The 25,120-nt window shown below is 43.7% G+C and overlaps 1 protein-coding gene across 1 annotated transcript; it reads right to left on the bottom strand.

The window, feature by feature from the left end:
* Positions 1 to 274: 274 nt before the first annotated feature.
* Positions 275 to 9,296, bottom strand: LOC111151550 (ADAM metallopeptidase with thrombospondin type 1 motif 1). Its single transcript, XM_022509618.1, has 9 exons — positions 8,424 to 9,296; positions 6,452 to 6,798; positions 5,941 to 6,073; positions 5,377 to 5,544; positions 4,656 to 4,942; positions 4,255 to 4,441; positions 3,989 to 4,164; positions 2,491 to 2,666; positions 275 to 2,321 (listed from the first exon to the last, which is right to left on the bottom strand). Exons 1-9 carry the CDS (start codon positions 9,103 to 9,105, stop codon positions 1,622 to 1,624), a joined length of 2,856 nt encoding a protein of 951 aa, XP_022365326.1. The 5' UTR covers positions 9,106 to 9,296; the 3' UTR covers positions 275 to 1,621.
* Positions 9,297 to 25,120: the final 15,824 nt, after the last annotated feature.

Here is a 25,120-nt window from a genome sequence, read left to right on the forward strand (position 1 = left end):
ATCATCTGGCTCTTCACGGAAAACATTTGCCAACCATTGTTGTATGTTTAACAAAAATCTGTTACTGAAGATATAATAGATTTCTTTTTTTGGTAACAATCACATACATTAAGGATACATAAAATACATTTCATTAGAATGAAACCTTATTTCTATAGAATTTAAGAAAGTTATTTAGTCTTCAAACTCAGTATTTGTGTCTCAGATTTCCTTCCCAGGAATTAATTCCCATTAAAAAAAAAATGGACACACACATTCAAAAAGTGTTCTTTTATTATTTCTAGTAACATATATTGTATAAATACTCTATTTTTATATGCCCTTTTACAAAAGCGATATAACTTAAAAGTTTTATCATTAGGAAGAAATGTATAAAAATAAATATGTTATTATAGGCATTTATTACAAACTATAGTCCTTCTTAGAAGGAACACACAAATACTTATAAAGTATGTAGAATTTATAGTAACATATTTTACTATATACATATGGAAAAAAAAGTCATATTCTCTATCATAGTAGAAGAGCTGAACAGACATTCACCAGGATATGACTGCTGGACCAGCTGCTGGGGATGGACCTGCTACCCCTCAGTAGCCTCCCCACTGTGAGACAAGTGATCTCCATGTCCCCAAACCCTGGGGGATCCCTTTCTACACACCCCATTCTTATACCGGCATTACATCCTTTTCGTGTGATCACCCAGTCTTTCTTGAGACAGGAACGGTTTTTTGTTGTTGTTTTTGTTTTGTTTTTGTTTTTTGACATCCACATTCTTAAAGTAGGCTTACACACAGAGGAAAGAAAAAGTAGGAGGTACTGAGCCCATCCTGCCTTCTGGCTTTTCCGAGCATCGGATTCGTTGCTGCTTTTTTAACCCCTGTATACTTCCTGCATTTTTACAGACACGTGGGACTGTTTCTTTGTCAAAATAAAATCATGAATAAAGACATAACAAGGGCACAAGAAAGGAAAGAGTTCATTTGGGTCATTTGAGGTTGTTAAGCATTTCTGTCATGGTGGACAGTCTTGAACTCTTACCTCTGGGTAGAAAAGACCGCAGGAACATTCTCCGAAATGGTAGCAGCCTTATCAGTGCTGATTAAAGATGCTACTTGTACCCCTTTTCTCCCTCTGTTGTTAGTGAGGTAAAGTAAGCCCTGTCTGAAGCTAAACAAATCTCTTCTCTCTCCAGCTTTTCATTCCCCAACACACAATTTAAATATACAAAGTATTCAATCAGTACCACAACACAGGGATTGTATACTCCTTAAACTAAGTTGGACAATTGTTTCTATTTTCTTTTTAACTTGTCATAGATGTAACAAAAGGAATAATAATAATGCCCTGGGGCTTTATCATGCTATATCATTGCTCAGAGATTAATAACCCTCATTAACTACCCTATCAGATTTGTAACTGGCAGGATATTCTGACGATCTAACTTCTTTTCTACCTACCTCTACCCTCCCAACTCCTTGACAGGTCTTGTTGCTCACGGGCAAGGTACACTGGATCCCCAAGGTACACTGGATCCCTCCAGGTGCTGACATCAAGAAATTTCTTGATGTCAGCACCTCAGCCCTTCCACACCTTGTCCTTCCCCCTACACGGACGCTGCTTAACTACATTCCCCCATCGTGCAAAAATCTATGTAATGCTTCGGTTTCTTTAAAGGATCACAGCTCTCGTGAGACAGCACCCCCCCATCATGAGACAGACACTGCAAGGTTCTCTTTTTGTAACCTTTCCCGCAAGTCTTGGAACATGGGGACCAATCCCCTAGCTGCCAGTGGGGGCAGGGCAGGTCGGCGCAGGGTCTGGTGCTGGCCGGCTTCACTTCCTTCGCACACTCTGAGGCAGGCTGCCCGTTGATGTCCCGGCACTCCACCAGTCTCCGCTGCCAGCCCAGTCCGCACGACTTGGAGCATTCGCCCCACTCCTCGATGACCCATTCGGAGAAAGTAGGGATGGCGTTGAAAGACTCCTTCTTCTTCTTCACAAAATAGGTGTATTTAATTTTGGGACGGAAGGCGTTGCCCACCGTGAGGACCTGGATGGTTATGGGCTCTTTGAGCGGACTGAAGCTGCGGATTCGTTCCAGCGAGGCGGAGGACCCGCTGTACCTTAGGACGGTCCCTTTGTAGGAAATGTCTTGCTCTAAGGTGGACAGAGTGAAGTCGCCATTCAGGATATAGGTGCCATCAGCAGCTTTGATGGCGAGATAGCTCCCATTGTTTCTGGATCCCCGGTGATTCCGTTGTTTCACTTCAATGTTTGTCGCTCCAGCCGGAATTGTGACGATATCGTGATAGCCAGGTCTGTGGACCAGAAAAAAAACAGATGTAAGAATCTCTCAGTCCCTTGGCTAATTCTCTGAATTAGCTTGAAACCACGCTTGTCAATCAACGGAGCATAAAATTTTTACTAGAGCCGTGAAATTACATGTAAATAATAAGATCTTTGGGAATACGACGTTTTAAAACTCACTTTGCACTGGTCACTGATCCTGAGGTTTTCTTGCACGTGGATCCGTTTCCTCCACAGACGCCACATTTATCAAACTTCTTTTTGGAATCTATGATGCGATCACAGCCAGCTTTTACACACTGTCCTTGCACGCAGACAGAGGTGGAATCTGGGCTACACGGGGTACCGTCCACCACCTGAAGAAGAAGAGAAATATATCTGCATCACAGGTTAACACGGGAAAGAGAGGATGCTCTGATAATTAGGAAAGTTTCTTCCATTAACATCGTCTTCCAATCATCACAATTAAAACAGAACTCAACGCATGTCACGTACTACTCTTCCTGGTGGCTTTTTCCCCACACTAGATGTAGATCTCTGAAAAAATTATAATTTCTTTTTGATTATTTGTTTATTGAGCTATGTCACTTCCAGGTAAGGTCAACAAAAGCAGAGCTTGTCAATGTGTTTACTGTGGTCTGCTCCATGCCTAGAATAATACCCAGCAATTGCACATGCTGAATTAGTCAGTTGTGTATTGAATCTGCAACTGGGAAGTATTTTCATAGCCTACAGTGATAACAGCACATGATAACCTCAACCAAAATTCATTTCCTTTTCTTTTCTTTCTTTTTTTTTAAAGATTTTTATTTATTTATTTGACAGAGAGAGAGATCACAAGTAGGCAGAGAGGCAGGCAGAGAGAGGAGGAAGCAGGCTCACTGCCGAGCAGAGAGCCCGATGCGGGGCTCGATCCCAGGACCCTGAGATCATGACCCGAGCCGAAGGCAGAGGCTTAACCCACTGAGCCACCCAGGTGCCCCCTTTTCTTTTTTTTTTAACCTCAGAACCAGATTTATCCCCTCAGCAAGAGAGCAAAACGATGCTTCTACAGTTTCAAGAGAAGTCCTCAAACACAAGAGTTACCAATGCTCAGACTTCATTTTAATAAGTCCATTTGCACCTGTTACTGCTAATCACCAGTTACTAGTTTGGTCCATGCCTACGTTATTCTCCAAAGCCACTGGCTGGTTGCCATGCGAATTTATCTAATGATAAAGAACTTTTCTTTGTATATCAGAGGAATAACAAGCAACGATAAGAATCCGAGTGCTAGATTCAAGCTTTATTCGTAACTGAAAGCAACACCACACCCAAAGCGGGCAATTGCCAATGTATACAGAAGACAAGGAGATCTAATTTGAAATGGAAAGCGTTAATATATAAACTAATGAAGGGGTGCCTGGGTAGCTCAGTGGTTAAGCCTCTGCCTTCGGCTCGGGTCATGATCTCAGGGTCCTGGGATCGAGCCCTGCATCGGGCTCTCTGCTCGGCAGGGAGCTTGCTTCCCCCCTCTCTGCCTGCTCTCCGCCTACTTGTGATCTCTCTCTGTCAAATAAATAATTAAAAAAATCTTTAAAAAAATGCATAAACTAATGAAACTGCATCAGAGGTTGTGTGAAAAGGTCACAGTTCAAGCCCTTGTTTCTTAGACAAGAGTATGAATGAAAGGAAGTACCTTGGGCTGCAAAACGAAGAAGAAGCCAATGCCTTTGGCTTGACAGATGAGCTTGCACCTGTCCTTGGGGGAGACTCCAGCGTACTTGGGTGTCCACTCCACCGCGGGCCCACTCCCAAAGGAAACTTTAGAAAACTCATTGTGTGCCTCACACTGTTCCTCTCTAAAGGTTTTTCCTAGAAAGAAAAGGATATAATGACATCATCAGTTTTCAACCCTTACCTGCTGGCCTGCGGCCACATGGCTTTCACCCCATTTCTACTCACCATTGTTGTCTGGACAGTCTTCAATGTTACATGACCTGTAGCGCACACGCTTGCCTTCACAGTACTTTCCTCCGTTTTTGGGGACGGGGTTGTCACATTCCCTCATTGTGTACTGAACTCCTCCACCACACGTTCTCGAACATTCTCCCCAGGGTCCCCATGGCCCCCAGCTTCCATGAACAGGAGTCTAAATGGGAACACAAGTGGTCAGCATTAGAACTCTCTACAGAGGTCTTTTTAGGAAATAAAAGAGAAAAATAACAGAGAATCAGCTGTAAAAGCAACCATCAAAGCCACAGGCAGGGATGTTTATGGTGATACCTGATGCTTTGGTATCACTTTGTTCCTTCCCAGCTGTGAATTTTAAAGGAGTATGCACACGTGGCGATAGGAAAACTCACATGGAAGTGCATCTTGTCCGTCTTGTTCACACACTTGCCGTTGATACACCATCTCCCTTCCCCACAGCTGGTGCCGTCTGCCCAAGGGAAGTGTTTGGTTTGGCATACCAGCAATCCGCCGGAGGTGCCCGTGCACCAGAGGGTCATGCAAGTGCTGGCCGCATCTAGGCAGTGTTTAGACTCCTCCCCAAACGTAAATTGGCACTGCCGGTTGGCATCATACAAGGTCCCGGGGAGATCCGAGGGGAGCTGGATGGGGCTCTGGGGCTTGTCCATCAAACATTCCCCTGCAAAGGAAATGCCAACTCATATTACAAAACAGGAGAGGAAAACACACTGAAGGCAGATCGGTTTCAGAAAATATGTATCGTAAGACATCATATAAAGCAGAGTGACTTGAACACCAGAGCTTCTGGGGAAAATGCCAGAGAGGTTTACATGATTTGTAAGATTTTGTCCTCAAAGGGGTTTCTGTGTTAACAGTGACGGGAAGTTACTGCTCTGCTGAAAAAATATCAAATTAACATATATTAGGAGCTACCTGGCCAGAAGAATGATCTGTTATTGGAAATTAAGGCCTAAAAATGTACGTTTGACAATGAAGGTAACTTGGAAGGAGAAGAAATAAAAAGAACAAAAAAAGAGAGAATGAGGTGGTTTAACTAGAACCTTCCATGTGGAAGCTGGAGTACACCTAGAAAGAATAGCTCAAGCTTCTTACCATGACCATTATCCAGAAATGACGTAATCATGTAGGCACTGCAGGGAGACCACGGCTGGCTGTGGTTCAGGTTGGAAAGCATTGACGCCATCATGTGGGAATTCTGGTCGATGCCATTAATGCCGGCACACTGCTTTGCATCATCATGGGGCATGTTAAACACGTGGCCTAAGAAGCAATCCAAAACCCACATCAAAAAATAGGTCACTCGCAGCATTTGTTTCCGCCATCGGGGATTCTGTTTGTCTCAAAGTGGGGTTTCTAGAAGAAGAAGTGCACTTTGGCAACCATCTAGTTCGGACACAGCGTGCCTGTCTTTTAAAAGGTGCAAACAAATATGCAAATTTCCAAAGGTCCAGAGCTCCTTCTATGTTATTTTGAATCCAAATAAGGCTGGCCCTTGTTTAGAATAGTGGGGGGAAAAATACTTCCTACAGTTTCTAGAAAGCTCCGGAACCTAAAATAGCAATAAACCTGCTGACACTCCTCCCTTCAGTGAGCACATGGTTTATCCATTTGAAAACTCGTGTAGCGGACTCCACTCCTAGTCTGAAATGGACTCACCTAGTTCATGAGCTGTGGTGAAGGCGGCTTGCAAGCCATCATCTTCTATGACTGAGCAGCTTCGGCTGGGGTCACATATAGTTCCAACATCAGCCATCCCAAGAGTGTCACAGGTCTGGGCCCCACACAGGTCCTGAAAGGAACAGAGAGGTGGGTCCTGACTCATAGGGACAGAGAGCACAAACCTTTTGGCAGGGACCTAACTTTCTGGCAACATGTATCTCCACATTTGTGTGGGAGCATTTACATTCCCTGCTGCTGAGCTGTGCTTTTGGGACCACTGTGGGTGACTTTAATGAAGATTTTTCTGTGATGCTATTCAAATAGGACTGTGAGACTTGAGATATTAAAATTAAGGAAGACCTAAATAAGGGGGACCAACCTAGCCAATTAAAAAAAAAAAAAAAAAAAAGTAAGTGCAAAAACACTGGGGAAATGCCTTGAACGCGTTTGCTTGTGACAAAGCGGACTCCCTAGAGGACAGTCCTAATCCGCAGGGTCCTGCTCCTACCTGTCTGGTGAAGAGAATCGCCGTGTCATAGTGCTCTCCATCCCGGTCACTGGGTGGGTTGTGCTGTTTTTGCCAGTTGCAGAAGTTCCGTAAGGTGAGGGCCGCGTTGGAGGTCACTTCGGGCCCCTTCTGTTCCTCATAGATGACCAGGATCTTCACTACCACCAGGCTCACTGAATTCCGAATGCTGGGGTGTTTGTACAGCCTGGCTGCCACGGAGAACAGGGTCAGGAGGTAGTGCTTCAGGCCACTGCCGTGAAACTCTGCCATTGACTGGTCGGCCACCAGCATAGTTTCCACATAGCGGTGGCTGGACACAAATCGCTTCTTTCTTATGCTTCCAGTTCCTGTGAAGAGACAAAAAAGTTCGTTTGCTCAGGGACAGTCTTGCCAAGAATAGTGACCTTCCCAGAGTATATAAGGAAAGCCTAACCCGTCAAAGCAAATAAGGCAAAAATAGGCCTGGAACAACAATAACAAAAATATTTGCATCTCTTTTCACTGAAAGTGTTATTTTTAAAGTTTTTTTCCTTTATTTTTTCTTCTCCCTCCTTTACTAGAAATAAAAAAGCCAAGTGAGTCACTGAGGCTTCGGACTTTTTTTTTTTTTTTTTTTGTAAGCAGAATTTCTTTTGTCCTCCTTGAAATCCTATAAGCTGACCAAGGCAGTGTGCACATCACCCTGCCCAGCTGTAGTAAAGATTTGGAGCAAGGGCAGCAGGCAGAGCCCCTGAGTCACTCTTTCACAGGCCAGTACTCAAATCCTGAATGAGATCATCCGACTCCACGTGGAAGGCCCAGGGCAGGGCTGGGGCCTCTGCCAAGGGGCCGGGCCTGGAGGAATCTCGGCCTGCTCTGCTCTCTCATTCCAGGGGTCCCTGGGGATGCTCCGCTCTTGCCAAATCCGGGCACAAGGACCACACACTCTGCCCAGCAGCCTATTGCCCTACTCCCACTGCCCCCGGGAACTAAGTTCCTGCCTTGAGCCGTGGGGCCACGTTTGATTATTCCGAAAAGAGCCCTTTGACTCTCGACTGAAAACCAGCCTCCAGGGAAGTCCTGAACCGGACGCTGACCGTGTACGGGCTTCAAGGAGCTGATGTCCAGGGGAAAAGATGAAAATTCGAAAGCAAGACACGTGAGAAAGTTAAGGACGAAAAGAGGCACCCAAGAGATAGAATGAAGAGAACGGAGCAGTAATCACCTCGCACAACTCAAACAGTGAGGGTGAGGCTTTGCAGGAAAATTCGGCAGTGACTAACAGTGCTTGAGAGAAGAATTTTGGCCGCGAGAGGGAGCGCAAACTGGGAGGCCGAGTGGGAGGCACGGAGAGGCGGGGCCAGCTGTGCAAAGACCTCCCAAGCAGGTTCTGCAGAGGGGCCCCGCCGCCGCCAGCCGGTCGGGTTCAGCCTCTTAAGGGGGAAGGGGGAGAAGGCGGAGGCCAGCGGAACCGAGATTCTAGCGCAGCTGTCCAGGCTCGCGGACTGCGCGCCGCGAAGTCGCCGTAGCTCCTCCGCCCTCCATCTCCGCCCTCCTCTGGGCGCAGGGTACGCGCACTGGCACTTACGATGCTAAGCGCAAAGTTGCAACCCGACCCAAGAACACATGTACCGGCGTTAAAAAGAAACTAGCAGGACGGGAAGAAGTCACACGCGCTCACACTACACTAAGGTGGAAGGAGTAGGGGTATCAACTCTTCCCTTCCCTGTCGAAACGCTGCGCCTTAGCAGAAAATCGTTGATTTGTCTGTCTTCCCTTGACCATTCATTATTTGGGCAAACGGGATTCTTTTCTAGCAAGGATGGGATCAGTTCACCAACCCAAACCTCAAACCACATTAGGCCCCCATCCGGTCCGCAGACATCGGTTCCTGCCTGCGAACAGTTTGCCCTCCGCACGCGCCGCACAGAGACGGTAGGGAAAGTGGGATGAATGGAGAGACAAGTGAGAGCAACTCTTCAGGGATCGATACCTGTCGGCTGTCCCGCCCGCTGCGGCGCCGGGTCCCGCCGCGGCCACTGCGCTCCGGCGTCCTCGCCCGCCGGCCCCTCGCCCCTCCCAAGCCGGGTCTCGTCGTCAGTGACCCCGCACTTGGCGCCGCCGCCGCCCCGCCGCCTCCGCCGCAGGAGATGGAACTGGGGCCGCTCCGGCGGCTCCTCCCCGGCGACGGCGGCGGCAGCTGGGGCGAGACGCACGGTGGCGGCAACCGGCGCGGGCTGGATGAAGTACTCCTCGCCCTGCAGGTAGAAGGCGCCGCGCACGCCCTCGCAGAGACTGAGAGCTGCGGCCGAGCCGGAGTCGCCGTTCACCGTGCCAGAGTAGAAGCAGTGCGCCAGGTCGCCGGCGGCGTCCGGACCGAGCGCGTCGGGCCCGGGCCTGCGCCCCACGGTCTGCAGTGTGAAACCCGGCGCCAGGAAGCCGCGGTCGGGCTGCAGCTCCAGGTGCAGCTGCCGGCCGAAGGCGTCCAGGCGAAGGTGCGTGGTGGTGTGTCCCGGCGCGCGCTCCAATGCAGGCTGCACCAACTCTTCGTCTTCCTCTGCGGGGCGCCCGCGCGCACCCGGCAGAAGCAGCAGCGTCGTAGCCGCCGCGAGCAGTAACAGCGCGGGCGCAGGCTGTGAGCCCCGAGGCCGCCGCGCTGGCTCCGCGTTCCCCATGTCGCTGCCTCTTGTGCGCCTTCGAAACCCTGCGGGGACTGGTCGCTGCACCCGAGTCCCGGGAGCCACCGCGCGCCGCAGTGCACCGGGCGAGGGGACTATCGTTCGGGTCGGGAGCACGGAGCCTCGCTGGCCTCGCTCTGGAATGTTAACAATTACTGTTACTCTTTGAAAGTGCGCGCAGAGCTGGCCGCGTACAGGACTCCGGAGTCACTGGGAACGAGGCGCTGCAGTTGTGCGGGAGCGCGGGAAGTTTTTCTTCTGGCGCAGAGTTGGAGGCACCTCGCAGCAGGGGCTGGATGGGAGGCTGCTGCAGAGACTAGAAGTGCCCTGGAACGCCTCCGGGGCAGGGGGCAACGGGCAACGCGAGGATCGGTGCCTGGAGCCCCTCTTCGGTCTCCGCCTTGGCCTCAGGGCTGCTGGCTTTGCGCAAGACTCGGTCCTTCCGGCCCTAATCTTGCGCCCGGCTTTGCAGTGGCCCCTGGCGTGGAGCTGCTCTCCAGCGAGTGCGAGCACCAGGCAGCCCGGGCAGCCCTTTTATAGTCTTGACTGCATCTCCACCTCCCTCCCCCCTTCTCTCTCCCTCTTGGCCTCCTTTCCATCCCAAAGACACCGCCCCCAAACTCAGTCGGTGCTAAACCGCGCTCAGCGCCGCGGGCCCGGGCGGGGGAGGGGACGGCCTCCGCGGTGGCAGGGCGCCAAGGCCTCGTCAATCTGGGGGCGGAAGACGCAGGAGGGGCGCTGTGACCAGCACTCTGTGCGTCTGGGGGTGATGCGGGGAGAAGGTCCTCCCTTCCACTGCGCCTTCTTCTTCGTGGGCTTTCCGGACCACCCTCCCTTCTCGCCGCCCCTGTGCGGGAGCGCAGTTCGCGCGCTGGGCTGTAGTTCCCAGAAGGGACGGTGGGGGTGGAGAGCTGAGTCCCTTCTCCAAGATTTCCCTGCCTGGGGCTGTCACTATGCCTCTTGCCTTTGTCACCCCCTCCCGCAGCCCCTTACTCCCCACTTTGTGAGATGAGCCTTCCCAGAAAAATACCTCACCCCACCTCTCCATCTCGCTGGCTTGCCTTGGCCGGTTTGTGCAGCTTGCTCTCTCTTCGCCCCAACAGTTCTGGGGGAAAGCTTGTTTGGTCAGTGCCTCCCTAGAAAGCATGCCTAGGTCTGGGGGTCACTTCCCGGGCTCTAGGTTTCAAAATGCGTTCTCGTTGACCTTTATTACCTCCACCCGTCTTATCTCCTGACTTAAATACTTCTCTTTGGGGACCAGGCTCGTGCTTCCGGAATAGGTGATCTGGAACGCGTTTTAATTCCCTAGAGCCTAGGGAGGGACTTGCGCTTTCCCTTGTTCATTTCAGAAATAATCAACTCCCGCCCAGTCTGCCTTCTTCTACCTAATAGCGGCGTCAGAACGTAGGCCAGGCTGGCAGAAACGTGAAGGAACCTCACTTTTCCACCCAGGGACCCGCGGGGTCGCTGAGGCTAGGAAGTGTGCATTGGGGAAATTGGGAGCTTGGCTTCCTTCCCTGACCCCTCCCTCCTCTTCCCACCAGGAAGGGGAAAGTCTGCATCCGCGTTATGAAAGCGAGCAAAGATGAGCCTTTCCACCTCTTAGGTCCCTAAGAAAAAGCTGAGCCGCTCTTCCATCGAAAAAGAGGGAGGGAGGGGCTCAATGACACAGAGGAAGGAAATGTTTCATAATGCTTCCACAGGCGGAAAACCAGGGGACAATGGTGAGAACGGCCGCCTCAATTCGGACAGACCTGTATCCCTTTCGCGCGGGCTCCCTCTTCCTTGCCCGGGGTCCTGTCTCGCCGCTCCCGCCCCTCCATTTGCACCAAGTTTTGTGTCAGCCCTTTCCTCTGCCCTCCCCAGACCTTCCCAACTTCATTCTGCCCCAGCCAGAAGCGCCCCTCCAGTCCTCCCACACGCCCCTCTTACAACTTTTGCTTTCAGAATACTTTCCAACTTCCTCTCCTGTCAGAGTTCTAGATTGCCTGCTGGAAAACACAAACACAAAAGCCTTGCTTGCCTCTCTTTAGGAGAGATCCAATGGAAAAGAATGGCACAGAGAAGCACACACGCTTCACACTTGCTAAGGCAGTAACCAGGGGCCCCACCCGCAGAGGGATGGGTACGTTCTTGAATGCAATTTTCTCTGGCTAAGGTCAGTGTCATAGTTAAATGCTGAATGATCAACCCGAGAATGATGTTTTAATACATTTTAATAGCAGCTTAAAGTGTGTCGATGACCAGTGTCCCTCTCGTCTTTGCTGTTCCACTTTTCCCACCATCTGGCTAACATTTTAAGGCTGTGTTTCTGCCCCGCTCCTTTCACCCAGCCTCCCTTCCCAGCCCACTTACTCCATTCCCTTTGTCCTTCAAATTTATTATCAGCCTACACTCACGAGTGGCCTCATTCATGTCTACAAAGTTCAACCTAAGTTTCTGTTCATCTTGGAAATAAGCGATTCACTTCCCTGTGCTTCTAAGTGTCATTTCCTATGCAAACAGCCCTGCTTCTCCAGGTTTGGTTTCTAGACTTCGTTCTTCCTCTGCTTCTCCTTCCTCCTCCTCCCCCTCCTCTCCTCCTCTTCCTCCTTCCTCTTCTTCTTCCTCCTTTTCCTCTTCTTCCTTCTCCTTCTTCTTCATTTTTACATTTCTCTCCTCTTAGTTTTTAACCGTGCCACCTTTTAATGATTTCAATTCATTTGTTCTTTCATTTTACCTAGAAAGAAGGTAAGACACTTGGGAGAACATTTGAGGAAAAATAATCACTTTCCACTTACAAGATATTGACTATGGAATCATGAAAACATGATGGCAAAGCCATCAGTAAGTTTTCAAACCCTTTGTTTAGAGGAGGGTTCTGGAAACAATAGATGGTGACCAGAAGGTGGTGATCAGACTGGTTTTGAGATGAAGATTTCAGATACCTGAGGTGGTCTAGGGCCGGAAAAACTCACCAGAGCAGTAAGGTTCAATGTGATTTGCTTGAATGGGGACAGAGAAATTCAGAAAACCAGCAGAAAAAATGTGCAGTTTTCACAAAAAAAAAAAAAAAAAAATCATGTAATACATTCCCAACTTTGAACTCCCATACGTAAAATTTAGCTTTTATATTAGAGCAAGTTGGGCCTTTAGTCTCTTTCTGCCTCCAGTGCGGTTCTTATGGGAAGTTTGTTTAATTCAAGGCATACATTTCTAATCTTGAATGGTTTACTTCAAATCCGTTATAATTTTTGCAGATTTCATGTTGTATATACAAATAGAGCTGAAAAAACAGAGAACTAATGGCAAAAGAATGGCCAGGAACATGGCTTTTTTATTCACTGGGTTTCTCTCCAGATTTCTGTTCTTTTGCATAATGACTCCAATCTGTTGTGCACCTGTAGTTCTGGGAAATGATTCTTTTTTAATCGCTTCAACAGAGGCATGGATGTAGAAGTTGCCAATTACTAAGCTTGAAAAAGTCCATCCATGCTCAGTAGAACATTTAATCTACTTACTTCTTTGTTTTTAAGGACCAGCACTCTGTTCAGGCGTTTGTGGTGTGACATGAATATGTACATATATTTATAAACAAAATTGTGAATTGAAAAACATACTTTACTAGAGAAGAAACAAGACCAAAGGAATCAAATTTGTACATGGTGCTAGTAAAAGTGACATGTGATATTGGATCCTTGTTAGTCAGTTTTGTACTCCCACTCAAAAAGTTTGCTTCTTGATTTAAACAATTTAAACGTGTACCCAATGCTCACATGCTGAATTCCCCCCTTCCATATTTCTGGTTTTCTCTTTATAGAATACATATGTGCTTATGGAAGCATAAATCTTGATGTGCTCTAATTTATAGACCTTAACCAGTTTTTATTATTAGTAGAGATGACCTAATAAAAGTCAAAATATTTGACATAAAAATATTTTTACAATTAATAGTTTGGCCTTTTAAAAGCATCTGTGTCCTCTATTAACAGAAAAAAGAAAAAGTTTCGTGCATTTTAAAGTACAAGAAATAAACAGTTTTTCATTCTTATTTATACTTTACATGTTTGTATGTGTTTCATATATTTATATACTACAGACACAATACTCAATTCATAATTCTCTAGAAGTCTATATCAAATTAAGTATTGAAATGGCCATGAAATGAAGGAATCTGGTAAAACACATGAGCTATTAGCATTGTTCTAATGTAAACATTGTTTACAGAAACGATGTACATATTTCATAAACATATAATGCTCTTCATATTTTCAAACCAGAGGATTTTCCAATTAGAAAAATAAAACTGTTTAACATTAGTGTTTTTGGGGGGAAACATGCGGCTCAAAGTAACACTGGACCAGTGGACATTTTATTTGATTATAAATGAAAAAATAGATAGAATACATTTATGTTAAGCCAGTTACATACCCAGAAATACAAATATTAAGAAAAAAACAGAAAAATTGTTGTAAATTGCATTTGGACTTAAAATAGCTGTGACCGCAAAGTCATGCATTTGCAAGAACAGAAGAGTAAGATCTGTCTAATCCACTCCCCTTGTTTGACAGCTGTGGAATTGAGCCCCACAGAGGTTAAGTGACTTGCCTAAGATATAGCCAAATTGGGGACTTAGAAATAACTCTGGCTCATACTTTTTCATCAAATGCCTTTGGGAATTTTAACCAATTAATTGCTTTGGTAAGTAAGTATGTTGTCAGATCTGTCATTACTGTTGTTTCCAGTGATTAAGTTTTATTTAAAACTCTAACTAGGAACTTTCTGGCAACACGAAATTTCCACCTTAAGAACTCCACGGCCTTCAGTACTTCTTTTTTTATCCACGAGGTGGCGACGTTCTACAACAAATGATGTTCAAGCTGTTTGTCCAAAGAGTTCAAGGCTGGAACTTAAAGTTTTTAACACCTTTGCAATCTTATTTGATACATTTCCATCCAATTTCCTCTTGCCTTTTGGTATCATGGAAAATATCTTTTAAATATTGTAACTTTAAGTGTAGTTAATAAAACTTAAAATAGTGATAAAATGCCTTAGCCAAGTCCTTAATCATGTAGCTCTATCAGTTTAAACCAAAAATCAATTAAACCTTAAAAAAAAAAAAAGGAAACTACCTCATAAGATAATACTGTGGATAACTTCCGTTCATCACATTTGAGGGCTTTTTACAATTCAAATGAAAAATCATAGACATTGCAGCGTACTAAGACAAAAAAATCATTCACTAAACAAATGTTATTATTAAATGTGTAAGTATGGTTAGTATACATTTATACCTGACTATCAAGGCTAAAGTTCCATACTTGCTAAACTTACTCTCTTGGTTTAGAGATTTTCCTTGGCAACAAAAAAGAACTTCAAGCGCAAAATTCTAAGAAGACAAGAAAATGTTCTACCACCAGGAGGTGACAAACGATAAAATTTAAAATCACTCCTAAGGGCTAGACCTCATGCAAATGTTTGACCACCCACCCCAAATATAAGTGACTTCCAAATGTCACAGGAACTTAAAATTGTATCGAGAATGTTTTATTGCTTAAAACCAATTAATACTAGCGTAGTTTCTCTAGTTTAATAAATTCTGGAATTAGAAGTGGACAATTTTAGTCAGTAGGAGGCACATGAGACCACAGAATAAGAAATTTAAACTATTCCCACCTAGCTTATAATTTATTGATCAGCTCAATGAAATAGAAGCTTTTTTGTTTTGTTTTGTTTTGTTTTTGGTCCCCCCCCCCCAAGCTATTTAAGCAGAGACTGGAAAATCAATTGTCCAGATATTTTGGAAGTAATTTTTGAGATTCCAAAGAGCAAATTTGAGGATTTCTAAGCTTCCTTCCTATAAGAAGGATTTACGACTTACCAACGCTCCTTTGTAGTTTATCGATTACCAATGACCTAATTATGAAGTTCTGTGGTTTCCTGACAATTTCACCATTGCCATGGCAATGAGTAGCTCACAATGACTGACATTTGAGTACCTTCAAAGTCCTAGGATTGCTGCCTACCTCCCATTCTCCTGGCCCTTATTCCGAGCCCTCAACTCTGGCCATTGCTGCTCTAAACACTTCTGGGCAGGTGTAACCTGGTGGTATTTCCCAGCTGCACCCTATGTCCTGGCAGTTTCTCATCTGGAGCCCGTCTGAGCTGCAGAAGGATGGTCTTACCATGCTGCTGGGTCTCAGCTATTAATGATCTTAGCGACAACATGCTTCAGTGCTTGCGTCTCTGCTTGACATGAGCGACTCTATCTTGCTTTCTGTAGTCCTCTTCTTTTCTTTGGAGACAGTATAAAGGTCCATTGTACGTGTGTCTTCAGAGGGTCCTGATAGAACCAAGTTCCAAGTGTCCCTAATGCACCCTTGCATTGGCTTTGTCCCTTCTCCATCTTATTCCTTGTCTCCTTCTCCTGCTTCCTAAGCTAGCTTACCTGACCCTTGCCCTTCTGACCTCCTCAAAGACTACATGCCCTCAAGCCCTTTCCTGAGGCTGCTTTCTGGGCTCTACTGAATGTCAACTCATGTCAAACCATGAGTATCTAAAGCTGCTGTAGGCGGACTGCTCCCTGATGGGACAGCTACTGTTGGTGGGGTGCCGTCGCCTGTGCCAGGTAGTGGCATTCTAATGGCAAAGACTCTAACTGTGGTCTGAGGTGGCAGGTCTTTGCAGCCAGGCTTTTAGAGAGAATGAGGAAAAGAGTAATTAAGAAGAGCATGTGGTTGGATGGCTTTTGACAACTGCTTCAGAGCAGGGTTTGGCCAACTATAGCCTGTGGGCCGGCCACCTATTTTTGTAAATAAGATTTTACTGGAAGGAAGACACAGTCGTTTGTTTATGTCTTGTTTCTGCCTACATTTGCATGACAAGGTGGAGTTGAACAAGTGCAAAAGGGGCCGTGTGGCCCACAAGCCCCAAATCTTCACTATCTGGCCCCTTACCAAAAAAAGCGTGGTAACCCCTGATTTAGAAGCCTTGAAAACGTTTTTGAGAAGAGATTGTTTTTCTCATACTTAAGTTTAAGGCATGTCCTGAGTCATCCTTATCTCCCACAGCCAGAGCGCAGATGCTGCTGAAAATCTGAAAATGCCTCATCTTATAGTTGCCTCATGCCAAAGTCAGGGTCCTAATAGAAAAATATGGGGCCCTGAGACACGAGATGGAGACCTAAGATGGAGCCTGAGAATCTAGAAGCTCCACGTTCTCCTGAGCCCTCCAGATTGTCAGAGGCATCTCCTGAGCCCTCCAGATTGTCAGAGGCAGGTATCGCCTCTTTGACACCACAGAGCAGCCTCTTGTTGCCAAGAGACCCTGAAGTTCTCAGCAGGGACAAGGTCAGCCCTTCTCTGAAAGGTGCTTGCCTTCCTTAACGTCTGCCCCCTCTCCTGCATTTCTAGCCTCTTCTTTCCTAGAGAAATTATTTTAAGAAACAATGGTCATACAAATTATGGTCCCCAATTTTTTTCTAAAATCTAGGAGTGGAAACAATGCTAGTCAAAAGCACTGCAATAGTAATGGCAATACTATCAAATTATATTTGGTTAAGACTGTTATAAGACAATTTGGTTAAATGTATGACATTATGGAAGAGTTTGTCATACCGTTGTGAAAAATTTCGCCATCATGCACGAAATCTGCAGTGAAAATGCAGAATTGTATTATTTTAAGGTGAATGGTGTGGCCTGTTGGAGTATATGCAATTAGCTAACAAGAAATTCTGGGGGTCTAGAAGAGATAGCCAAAAACAGATTAGTCCCACCTGCTCTCTGAGAATTGGTGGTGGTTGTCCACAATGGATTACTATCCGTGGGGATGGTTCTCATCTGGTGCTTGTCTGAGATTTCTAGGCTAGGCTAATAGTAATGATTCTAGGAAACTTTGTCTTTGTCCATCAGATCTAGGGAGATTGGGCTAGGAGAACACCAATGGGCTGTGTGTGTGTGTGTGTGTGTGTGTGTGTGTATAGACAAGTGACCCCTACTCTTTTTTTTTTCTTTTTAGAGGTGGGGGAGGGGCAGAGGGCGAGGAAGAGAGAATCTTAAGCAGGCTCCACATCCAGGACAGAGTCCCATGCAGAGGCTTGATCTCACTACCCTGAGATCATGATCTGAGCTGAAATCAGAAGTTGGAAGCTTAACCCACTGAGCCACGCAGGCATCCCTGGCTAACTCCTATTCCATTTCCAATTCCCTATTTTCTGAAAAGGGGCTGCCTGCTGTTCCTTGATAACCTGTGCCTTTTTTTTTTTTTTTTTAATGTTGTTCCTCAAGAGCTCCAATATGCTAGAAAAAACAAAACAAAACAAAACAAAAAACAAAAAATCTAGGCAGGGGAAGGGAGCCAGTTGTGAATGACATTATATCAGAATTCACATTTTCTTGGGTTTTCCCATGACAATAATGTGTGGTATTTCTTTAGTGTTCACTGTGTGCCATGTATATTTTACATATTTAAGCTAATTAATCCTCACATGTAGTTTCATTGTTCTTATTATCTTTGCTTCACAGATGCCAAGGCAGCAAAAGTTAAGGGATTTGGCCAAGCTCACACAGCCAATGACTGATAGAGTCAGGTAATCTATTCTTTCAACCTTTAATACAATCAAGCACAATATGCAGATAACTCTAGTTAAAACTTGCTAAGGGTGGTGAGAGTATAGAAGAAAGAGGACTGGGTAGGAGTCAGGGCAACTGATTTCCGATGTGCAACCACCTGCTCACTGACCTTAGTCATAGACTCTCTGGAACTTAGCTTCTAAATCTGTGAGATGGGCAGGTTGGACAGTGCCAGCTCCACTATTCTATAATTTAAAGGCAATTTTAGCACTTGGAATGACAGTAGGTATCCAAATTGCTGCTTATGTGTTTTATGGTATAGCTCTGCTGTGCGAGCAATTTATTATATGCTGTGTCCTCGATGAGGTAATTATTCAGTAATTTTAGGTCAGTGAGATCTTGACATAATTAGAATGTTGTTCATATTAAAAAATCAGACCTGCTTTTTCTTTTTCTATGAAACCACTGTGGGCTAATGGTATTTTTGTCAACAGTGTGAGGACACAATGAATTAAGACATCGAATGAGATGATTTTGTCTTACAGAATTAAATCTATAAAAGAACTGGGGAATATGATGGCATGAAGGGACGTAGTTTCCAAAGGGTTCAGTGCTACGTCTTGTAGATTCTATGACCTGGTTGAAAATGACATATATGTATATGTGCATCATGTAAGTATAAATAAAAATATTATGTATGGATGTGTATATATATTTATATATCAGAAAGAAGGAATAGATTCCAAATTTCCATATTGTACCCCCAAGTCAGGAAATACAAAGTCTTCAGTTTTATGGCTTTGTAACTTTAAAATAAGCACACTGGATTCTGAGTAGGTACATGTAATGTTTTCTGGAATCCATCCACACCACCCTCATCTCTAACATATATTGAATACTCAGGTACAGAGACTGAGCCATGTTACTTCAGCTCTGCCAAAAAGCCCTTCCCAATTTTATTTTATTTTATTTTATTTTATTTTATTTTATTTTATTTTTTAAAGATTTATTTATTTATTTGACAGAGATCACAAGTAGGCAGAGAGGCAGGCAGAGAGAGAGGGGGAAGCAGACTCCCTGCCAAGCAGAGAGCCTAATGTAGGGCTCGATCCCAGGAACCTGGGATCATGACCCAAGCTGAAGACAGAGGCTTTAATGGATGAACTGACGTTCATCCAAACTCATGGCAACTGCATAAGCTATATATATGTCTCATTCGAAATTAGAAATCAAATAAAACGAAGTAGGTGAAACCCAAAAGAACGTTGCGAGAGAGTTGCAGAGACACACCTGTTAGGCACAAGTGCCCGGGTCAGGTGAGCTCACTGGGTGATACGGAAACATACTATTGAGAGGGAGAAGGCCCAAGTCAAGCATTTGTTCCTCTTTTGGAAAATTAGAAATTAAAACACAAGGAGATTAGTGACATGACATGGAACGAGCAGGAAGTATAAGGCAAGACCATACAATCTTAAAGAACATAATGAATCAATCTTCTAACCCAGATGTCATTTCTGAGTAGCTGGGGTCTTTGGATATTGACAGAACACTGAGACTGTCACCCATTCCTTTTTGAGCCCAGGTACCATGAGGTAAAGCAATTCTTACCTGAATTCTAAGAACAGACTTGAAAATTTTAGGGACAGTATAAAACTCATATCATGAAACCAAAAAGACCAAAAAAAAAAAAGAGTTCTATTCCCCCCATCAGCAGTATGTCAAGTTAGAGATAATCTCTGTTTATGTACTTTGCACATCAGAAGTGAGTGCACAATGTGAAAATCTCACTTAAGCTGTAACTATGACTTGTCAGCCATTTCTTTCCGAAGATTTAGGATTTTGTATTGGTACTTTTCTTTCCCTTTTTACATTTTACGTTTGATTCTGTTACAACAAGTATAGCCATCTTGCTATTTCCAGGAATATTACTCACTTTAATTGGCTGGTGAAAGCTCCAAGTCATTCTCTGTAGGCATAAAATCCAGGCCAAAAAAATGGGAGAAGAAATTTTGTTACCAATTCAAATGGCTTTTTAACAATTGTATCAAGTTTTTCCTCTGCGACTTTGTCAATCTTCTTACCTCCCATTCTCCCACTTTCCCATCTTTCTCTCTGTGTTCTCCTTTTTAAATTTTTGATGTTTATCACATATCTGCTGTGTCAGTTGCCGTACTGGGTATTATGGTATTTGCCCTGCACCGTGAAATTTCAGTCTTATACAGAACTGTTTAAATAATTGCTTTTGCAAATCTTATACAAATACATTTATTTATTTTGTGCATTTTATTAACCTATTGAGGCAATCATCTAAGTTTTCTCCATTATTTTGTAAATGTGGGAAGTTAAATTTTAATGTTGATTCACTTGTGATTTCCAACAGAAAGCACTTTTTAAAAAATTAGCTTCAGAGGTAAAATTTCGTGATTTACCAGTTGCATATAACACCCAGTGCTCATTACATCAAGTGCCCTCCTTTTGTTTGTTTGTTTGTTTTAAAGCTACCCTATGACCCAGCAATTGCACTACTGGGTATTTAACCCAAAGATACAAATGCAGTGATTGGAGAGGGTACCTGCCCTCAATGTTCATAGCAACAATGTCCATAATAGAAAATCTGTGGAAAGAGCCAAGATGTTCATCAACAGATGAATGCATAAAGACCTGGTGTAGATATACAATGGACTGTATTACTCAACTATCAGCCATTACTATTTACATCAACGTGGATGGAACTGAGGATATTATGCTGAGTGAAGTAAGTTAATCAGAGAAAGACAATTATATGATTTCACTCATATGTGGAATATAGGAACCAGCATAGGGGATCATAGGGGAAGGGAGGAAAAACTGAATGGGAAGTCATCAAAGTGGGAGAAAAACCATGACAGACTCTGAACTCTAGGGAACAAACTGAGGGTTGCTAGAGGTGGGTGGGAGAGGGGTCACCTGGGGATGGGCATCAAGGAGGCCACGTGATGTGATGAGCACGATGTGATGAGCACTGGGTGTTCTATGCAACTGATAAATTGTTGAACTCTACATCTGAAACTAATGATGTGCTATATGTTGGCTAATTCAATTTATTTTAAATTAAAATAAATACGAATGTATTGAAATAGTTGCTCCCAGTGTAGTTAGGGCTACACGGGGAATATAGATAAGGTGGAGGGGATGGCATAAAGATGGAGGTATTAGCCTCGTCCAAGGGCAGGGGGGGCAGCGGCAGTGAAGATTTCACAAAAGAGGAGTTTTCAACATAATTTTCTTCTTTTCATTGTTTTGAAACATCATAAAAATACATCATATGTGAATAGAACTACCACTTCTGTGCCTTTTCTAAGGTAAAGAACATGGGAAAATTCTTCTCTTATGAAAAGGGTCATATACTTTAGAGATAGTTTTTCTATTTATTTTCTGTCTTTGGCCTAACACGTTTTGTTTGGTATGGCTTAGTTTCTACATTCCACTAAATTATCCTTATTAATCATTTTGTATAGAAGGAACATAGAATTGGTATGATAACTCGCAGATAGTTACAGAAGAAAGGGGATTAGTTACTGAGAAATTCAGTTTAGATCCATTTAGCCATAGGGAAAAGGAAAGAAAATTATGCTAAGATCTAATTTTGAAAGTTTACTGAATAACTTGTACTGTTTAACTCTTTCTGCATTTCTGTAAAACTTTTCTTTGGTATCATTTAGTAATGTTATCAGTGTTTCTTTGTTTTTTGAACAAAAAAGATCATGGGTGCCTATAAGACTAAAATACTAAAATGTTATTATTTGGTGTAAAGAATGACTGGAGCATTGTAAAACAAAACAAAACAAACCTTTAAGCTTGAAGACTTAAATTTAATATTAAAATTTTTAATATTTTTCATATTCTAATATTTTTTCCTTTACATGTGATTTATTTGTTCTTTTAAAAAGGATTGGGTAAAGTAATAGGAATAAGTTTTTGGGCTCTTTACATGGCATTTCCTCACTTTCCTAATGATTCTTATTAATGGTGGTACAAAATAGTGAAACTACGAAGAGAATCTTATATTCCTAAGAAAAATAGATTCCTTTCTATCTGTTTTCAGATTAGAGGGAAATGCTTCTACTAAGGAACAAAAATAGTTTGTGAACAATAATTTAATTTTTATCCTACAACTAATTCCTGGTGTGATATTATATACACATATATTAGAGAAATCAGTATATGCCTTCAATCTTATTTTTACAAATTGTGATAATACTGCAGTTTTGAGCCCATTTTCTGAATTGGCACTTTTATATTTTTAAACATGTATCTTAAGTGCCATTTAAATGAAACAGTTACTGGAGCACCTGAGTGGCTCAGTCAGTTAAGCATCTGCCTTCAGCTCTGGTCATGATCCCAAGGTCCCGGGATTGAGCCCCACATCAGGCTCCCTGCTCAGCGGGAAGTCTGGTTCTTCTTCTTCCCCTCACCCCGCTCCTGCTCTCTCTCAAACTCTCTGTCTCTCAAATAAATAAGTAAAATCTTTAAAGAAAATAAACAAAACACTTATTCAACACGACTCCTTTTTTTCCCTTCACTCTCTGGTAAATGCTGAAGTAGACATTTATGTACAGGCCCAGAATGGTCACCAAATCATCAAAAAGAACTAAGAAAATAATCATGATCAAATGTAAGTTTTTCTCCTTGGTGGAATCAAAGACATAAATAATTCAAAATATTGTATAATCCAAGATAAACATATATAAAAATACGTGAATGAAATTGATTTGGATATGCGATGAGGATGATGATAGTGATGGTGGTGGTGGTAGAAATGAAGACAGCTCATGTGTATGGACAACTTTTGGATTGCCAGGCACTACACTAAAGACTTTCTGTGCATTAGCTCATCTGCCCTCAAAATAGCCCCTTGTGGTATATTCTATTACTGTCAACAGCTCAGAGAGATTAACCGACCTGCTTGGTGTTCCATAGCTAAGACAGAATTTATGTAATCATTGATGTTGTCCGTGAAATATTTCTGGTGTTCTTTCTTCTTCTTCCTTTTCTTCTTCTTCTCCTCCTCCTCCTCCTTCTTCTTCTTCTTCAGATTTTATTTATTTATTTGAGAGAGAGAGAGAGAGTGCAGAAGCAGTGGGGAGGGACAGGGGGAGAAGCAGGCTCCCCACTGAGCAGAGAGCCCAACGTGAGGTTTGATCCCGAGACCCTGAGATTATGACCTGAGCCAAAGGCAGACACTTAACCAACTGAGCCACCCGGACACACCAGAACATAACAAATTTAGAACAACCTTTGAAAGTTATAAAATGATTTGGTCAAATAATATCATATCCGTGTCCATGGAAGACACAACATCATAGTGGAAGGGCCTATTTAGCCAGAGCGATTCCATCCGGTTAAACAGTGATTTTGTTGTTTATGCAGTAAAACTTAAACTGACCCTGCACCCCCCCCCACCCCCAGAAACTTACTTAAAAGCAAGTCCAGGAAACTAGTCCCAAGTAACAAAGCCCAAATACAAAGGCAGGTTAGGCCAGGTGAAGACATCCAATCAGTGGGGCAAGCATACTGTCTCTCCCTAGCTACCAAGGAGTGTGGGCCCCACCTTTTGGGCACCAATTCTGACCAAGGTGATAGGCTAGTTCAAATATCTACTAGGGTAAATTGTAATTCAATTGGCCACCCGTGTGTGACCTAGCATGACTGTGCAGCTTTCTCTGTGTGTTGCAATCTCATTGGCCACCTGTGTGTGGCCAGTCCCAACCACATGGCTTTGCCCTATAAAAGTTAGTCTGTAAGGCAGGGAGGGGTCACCCTCTCTGTAAGAGGCAGCCCTGACCTGTCGGTTTGACAGTTGGTTTGATTCTAGATGCTTGGCGCGAAATAAAGCTTTGCTTGACCTTTGCTTTCTATCAGTCTCGCTCCTTTGATTACGGACCTAACACATAGAAACTCTTCGGTACCCTACACACCACTTTTAGCACAAGGCAGAAGTCTACGGTGCACTGAAAGTGACAGAAGCTAACTAAGTAGCTTGACCCTTGCCCTCCCCTATATAATGACTGAACCCCCCCCCAAAAAAAGGTGTACCCATTTCTTGGAATAAATTCCAATTACCTTGGTTTCTACTTTTCTGTACACAGTAACCATCATTCAATGGAAAATGAAAATGTGCCCTAAAAAAACAAGAGCAAAAAATGAAGAGGTAAAGGAGTAAACAGAGCCAGACCCAGAATGATGCTTCTTTAAGGTATCTAGGGCTTCAAAACAACTATGAATAAATCTAGGCGGCATGCATGAAACTATGTGTCACGTCAAAAGAGAGGTGGAAACTTTCTAAAGAAGCAAAATGAAAATGCAAGATATAAAAACACAGCATAAGATATAAAGAAACTCTTTAATGGACTTACCAGTAAACTGAAATAGCTGAGGAGAGAGTCCCTAAAATTGAAAATAGGCCAATAAAAATTATTCAAACTAAAATAGGAAGAAAATATTTTAAAATAACAAACAAAAACCACTAGAATATTCAAGATCTGTGGGATAATATTCTAACTATTAGCATACAAGTAAGTGCACTTGCAGTTAGGGGAAAGAGAATAAAGCAGAAGACATCTTTGAAGAAAAAGACATCCAAGAATTTCCCAAAATTAATGAAAGACAAAAAAAAAATCATGGATGTAAGGAACACAAAAACCCCCAAGAGTGATAAATAATATGAAAAAATCCCTAGATACATTGTAAACTGCCCCCCCCCCAATACCCTCTGATAAAATCTTAGTCTTGAGACCCTTCAGATGTGTATCAGCGGATCTTGTGTTTGGGGGATGACTGCCAACATGTGTCTTGGGGGATAGAGATAAAAGACATTTGCAAAGGAATTTTTATATGGTAAAGTATACTTTCAGGATCTTTATAGGCTAAGATTGCCTTTTGTTCTTAGCAGAGTATTAACACTGAGGCAGATGAGCTCCTAGAGGAAGGTCACTCTGCCTGTTTCAAGGACTTGTCAATGGACTGACTGTAAGTGGTGATGAAATTTAATTTTGCTTTTGCTTTTGTTTCCCATATCGCTAGAAAGGTAAATAGATTAGAATTTTGATATATATGCATGAAATATATCTTAAAGATACACAATAATTAATACTGATCATCTCTCCAGAGGAGACTTCAGTATTTGGGAGCAAATGGGAAACACATTTCATTCTATAGTCTTTTGTCCCCTTTTATTTTTATTTATTTATTTATTTATTTGTTTATTTACTTATTTTTAAGATTTATATTCATTTGAGAGAGAGACAGAGAGCAAGCCCATGGGCCTGCTCCAGAGAGCACAAAGGGAGGGGGAGTGGCAGAGGGAGAGGGAGAAGCACACTTTCTGCTAAGCAGGGAGCCCAATATGGGGCTTGATCCCAGGATCCTGGGACCATGACCTGACCTGAAGGCAGATGCTTAACCAACTGGGCCACCCTGGTGCC

This window comes from Enhydra lutris, unplaced genomic scaffold (assembly GCF_002288905.1).
Source record: "Enhydra lutris kenyoni isolate GAN:26980312 unplaced genomic scaffold, ASM228890v2 scaffoldscaffold2, whole genome shotgun sequence".
NCBI classification, from domain to species: Eukaryota; Metazoa; Chordata; class Mammalia; order Carnivora; family Mustelidae; genus Enhydra; species Enhydra lutris.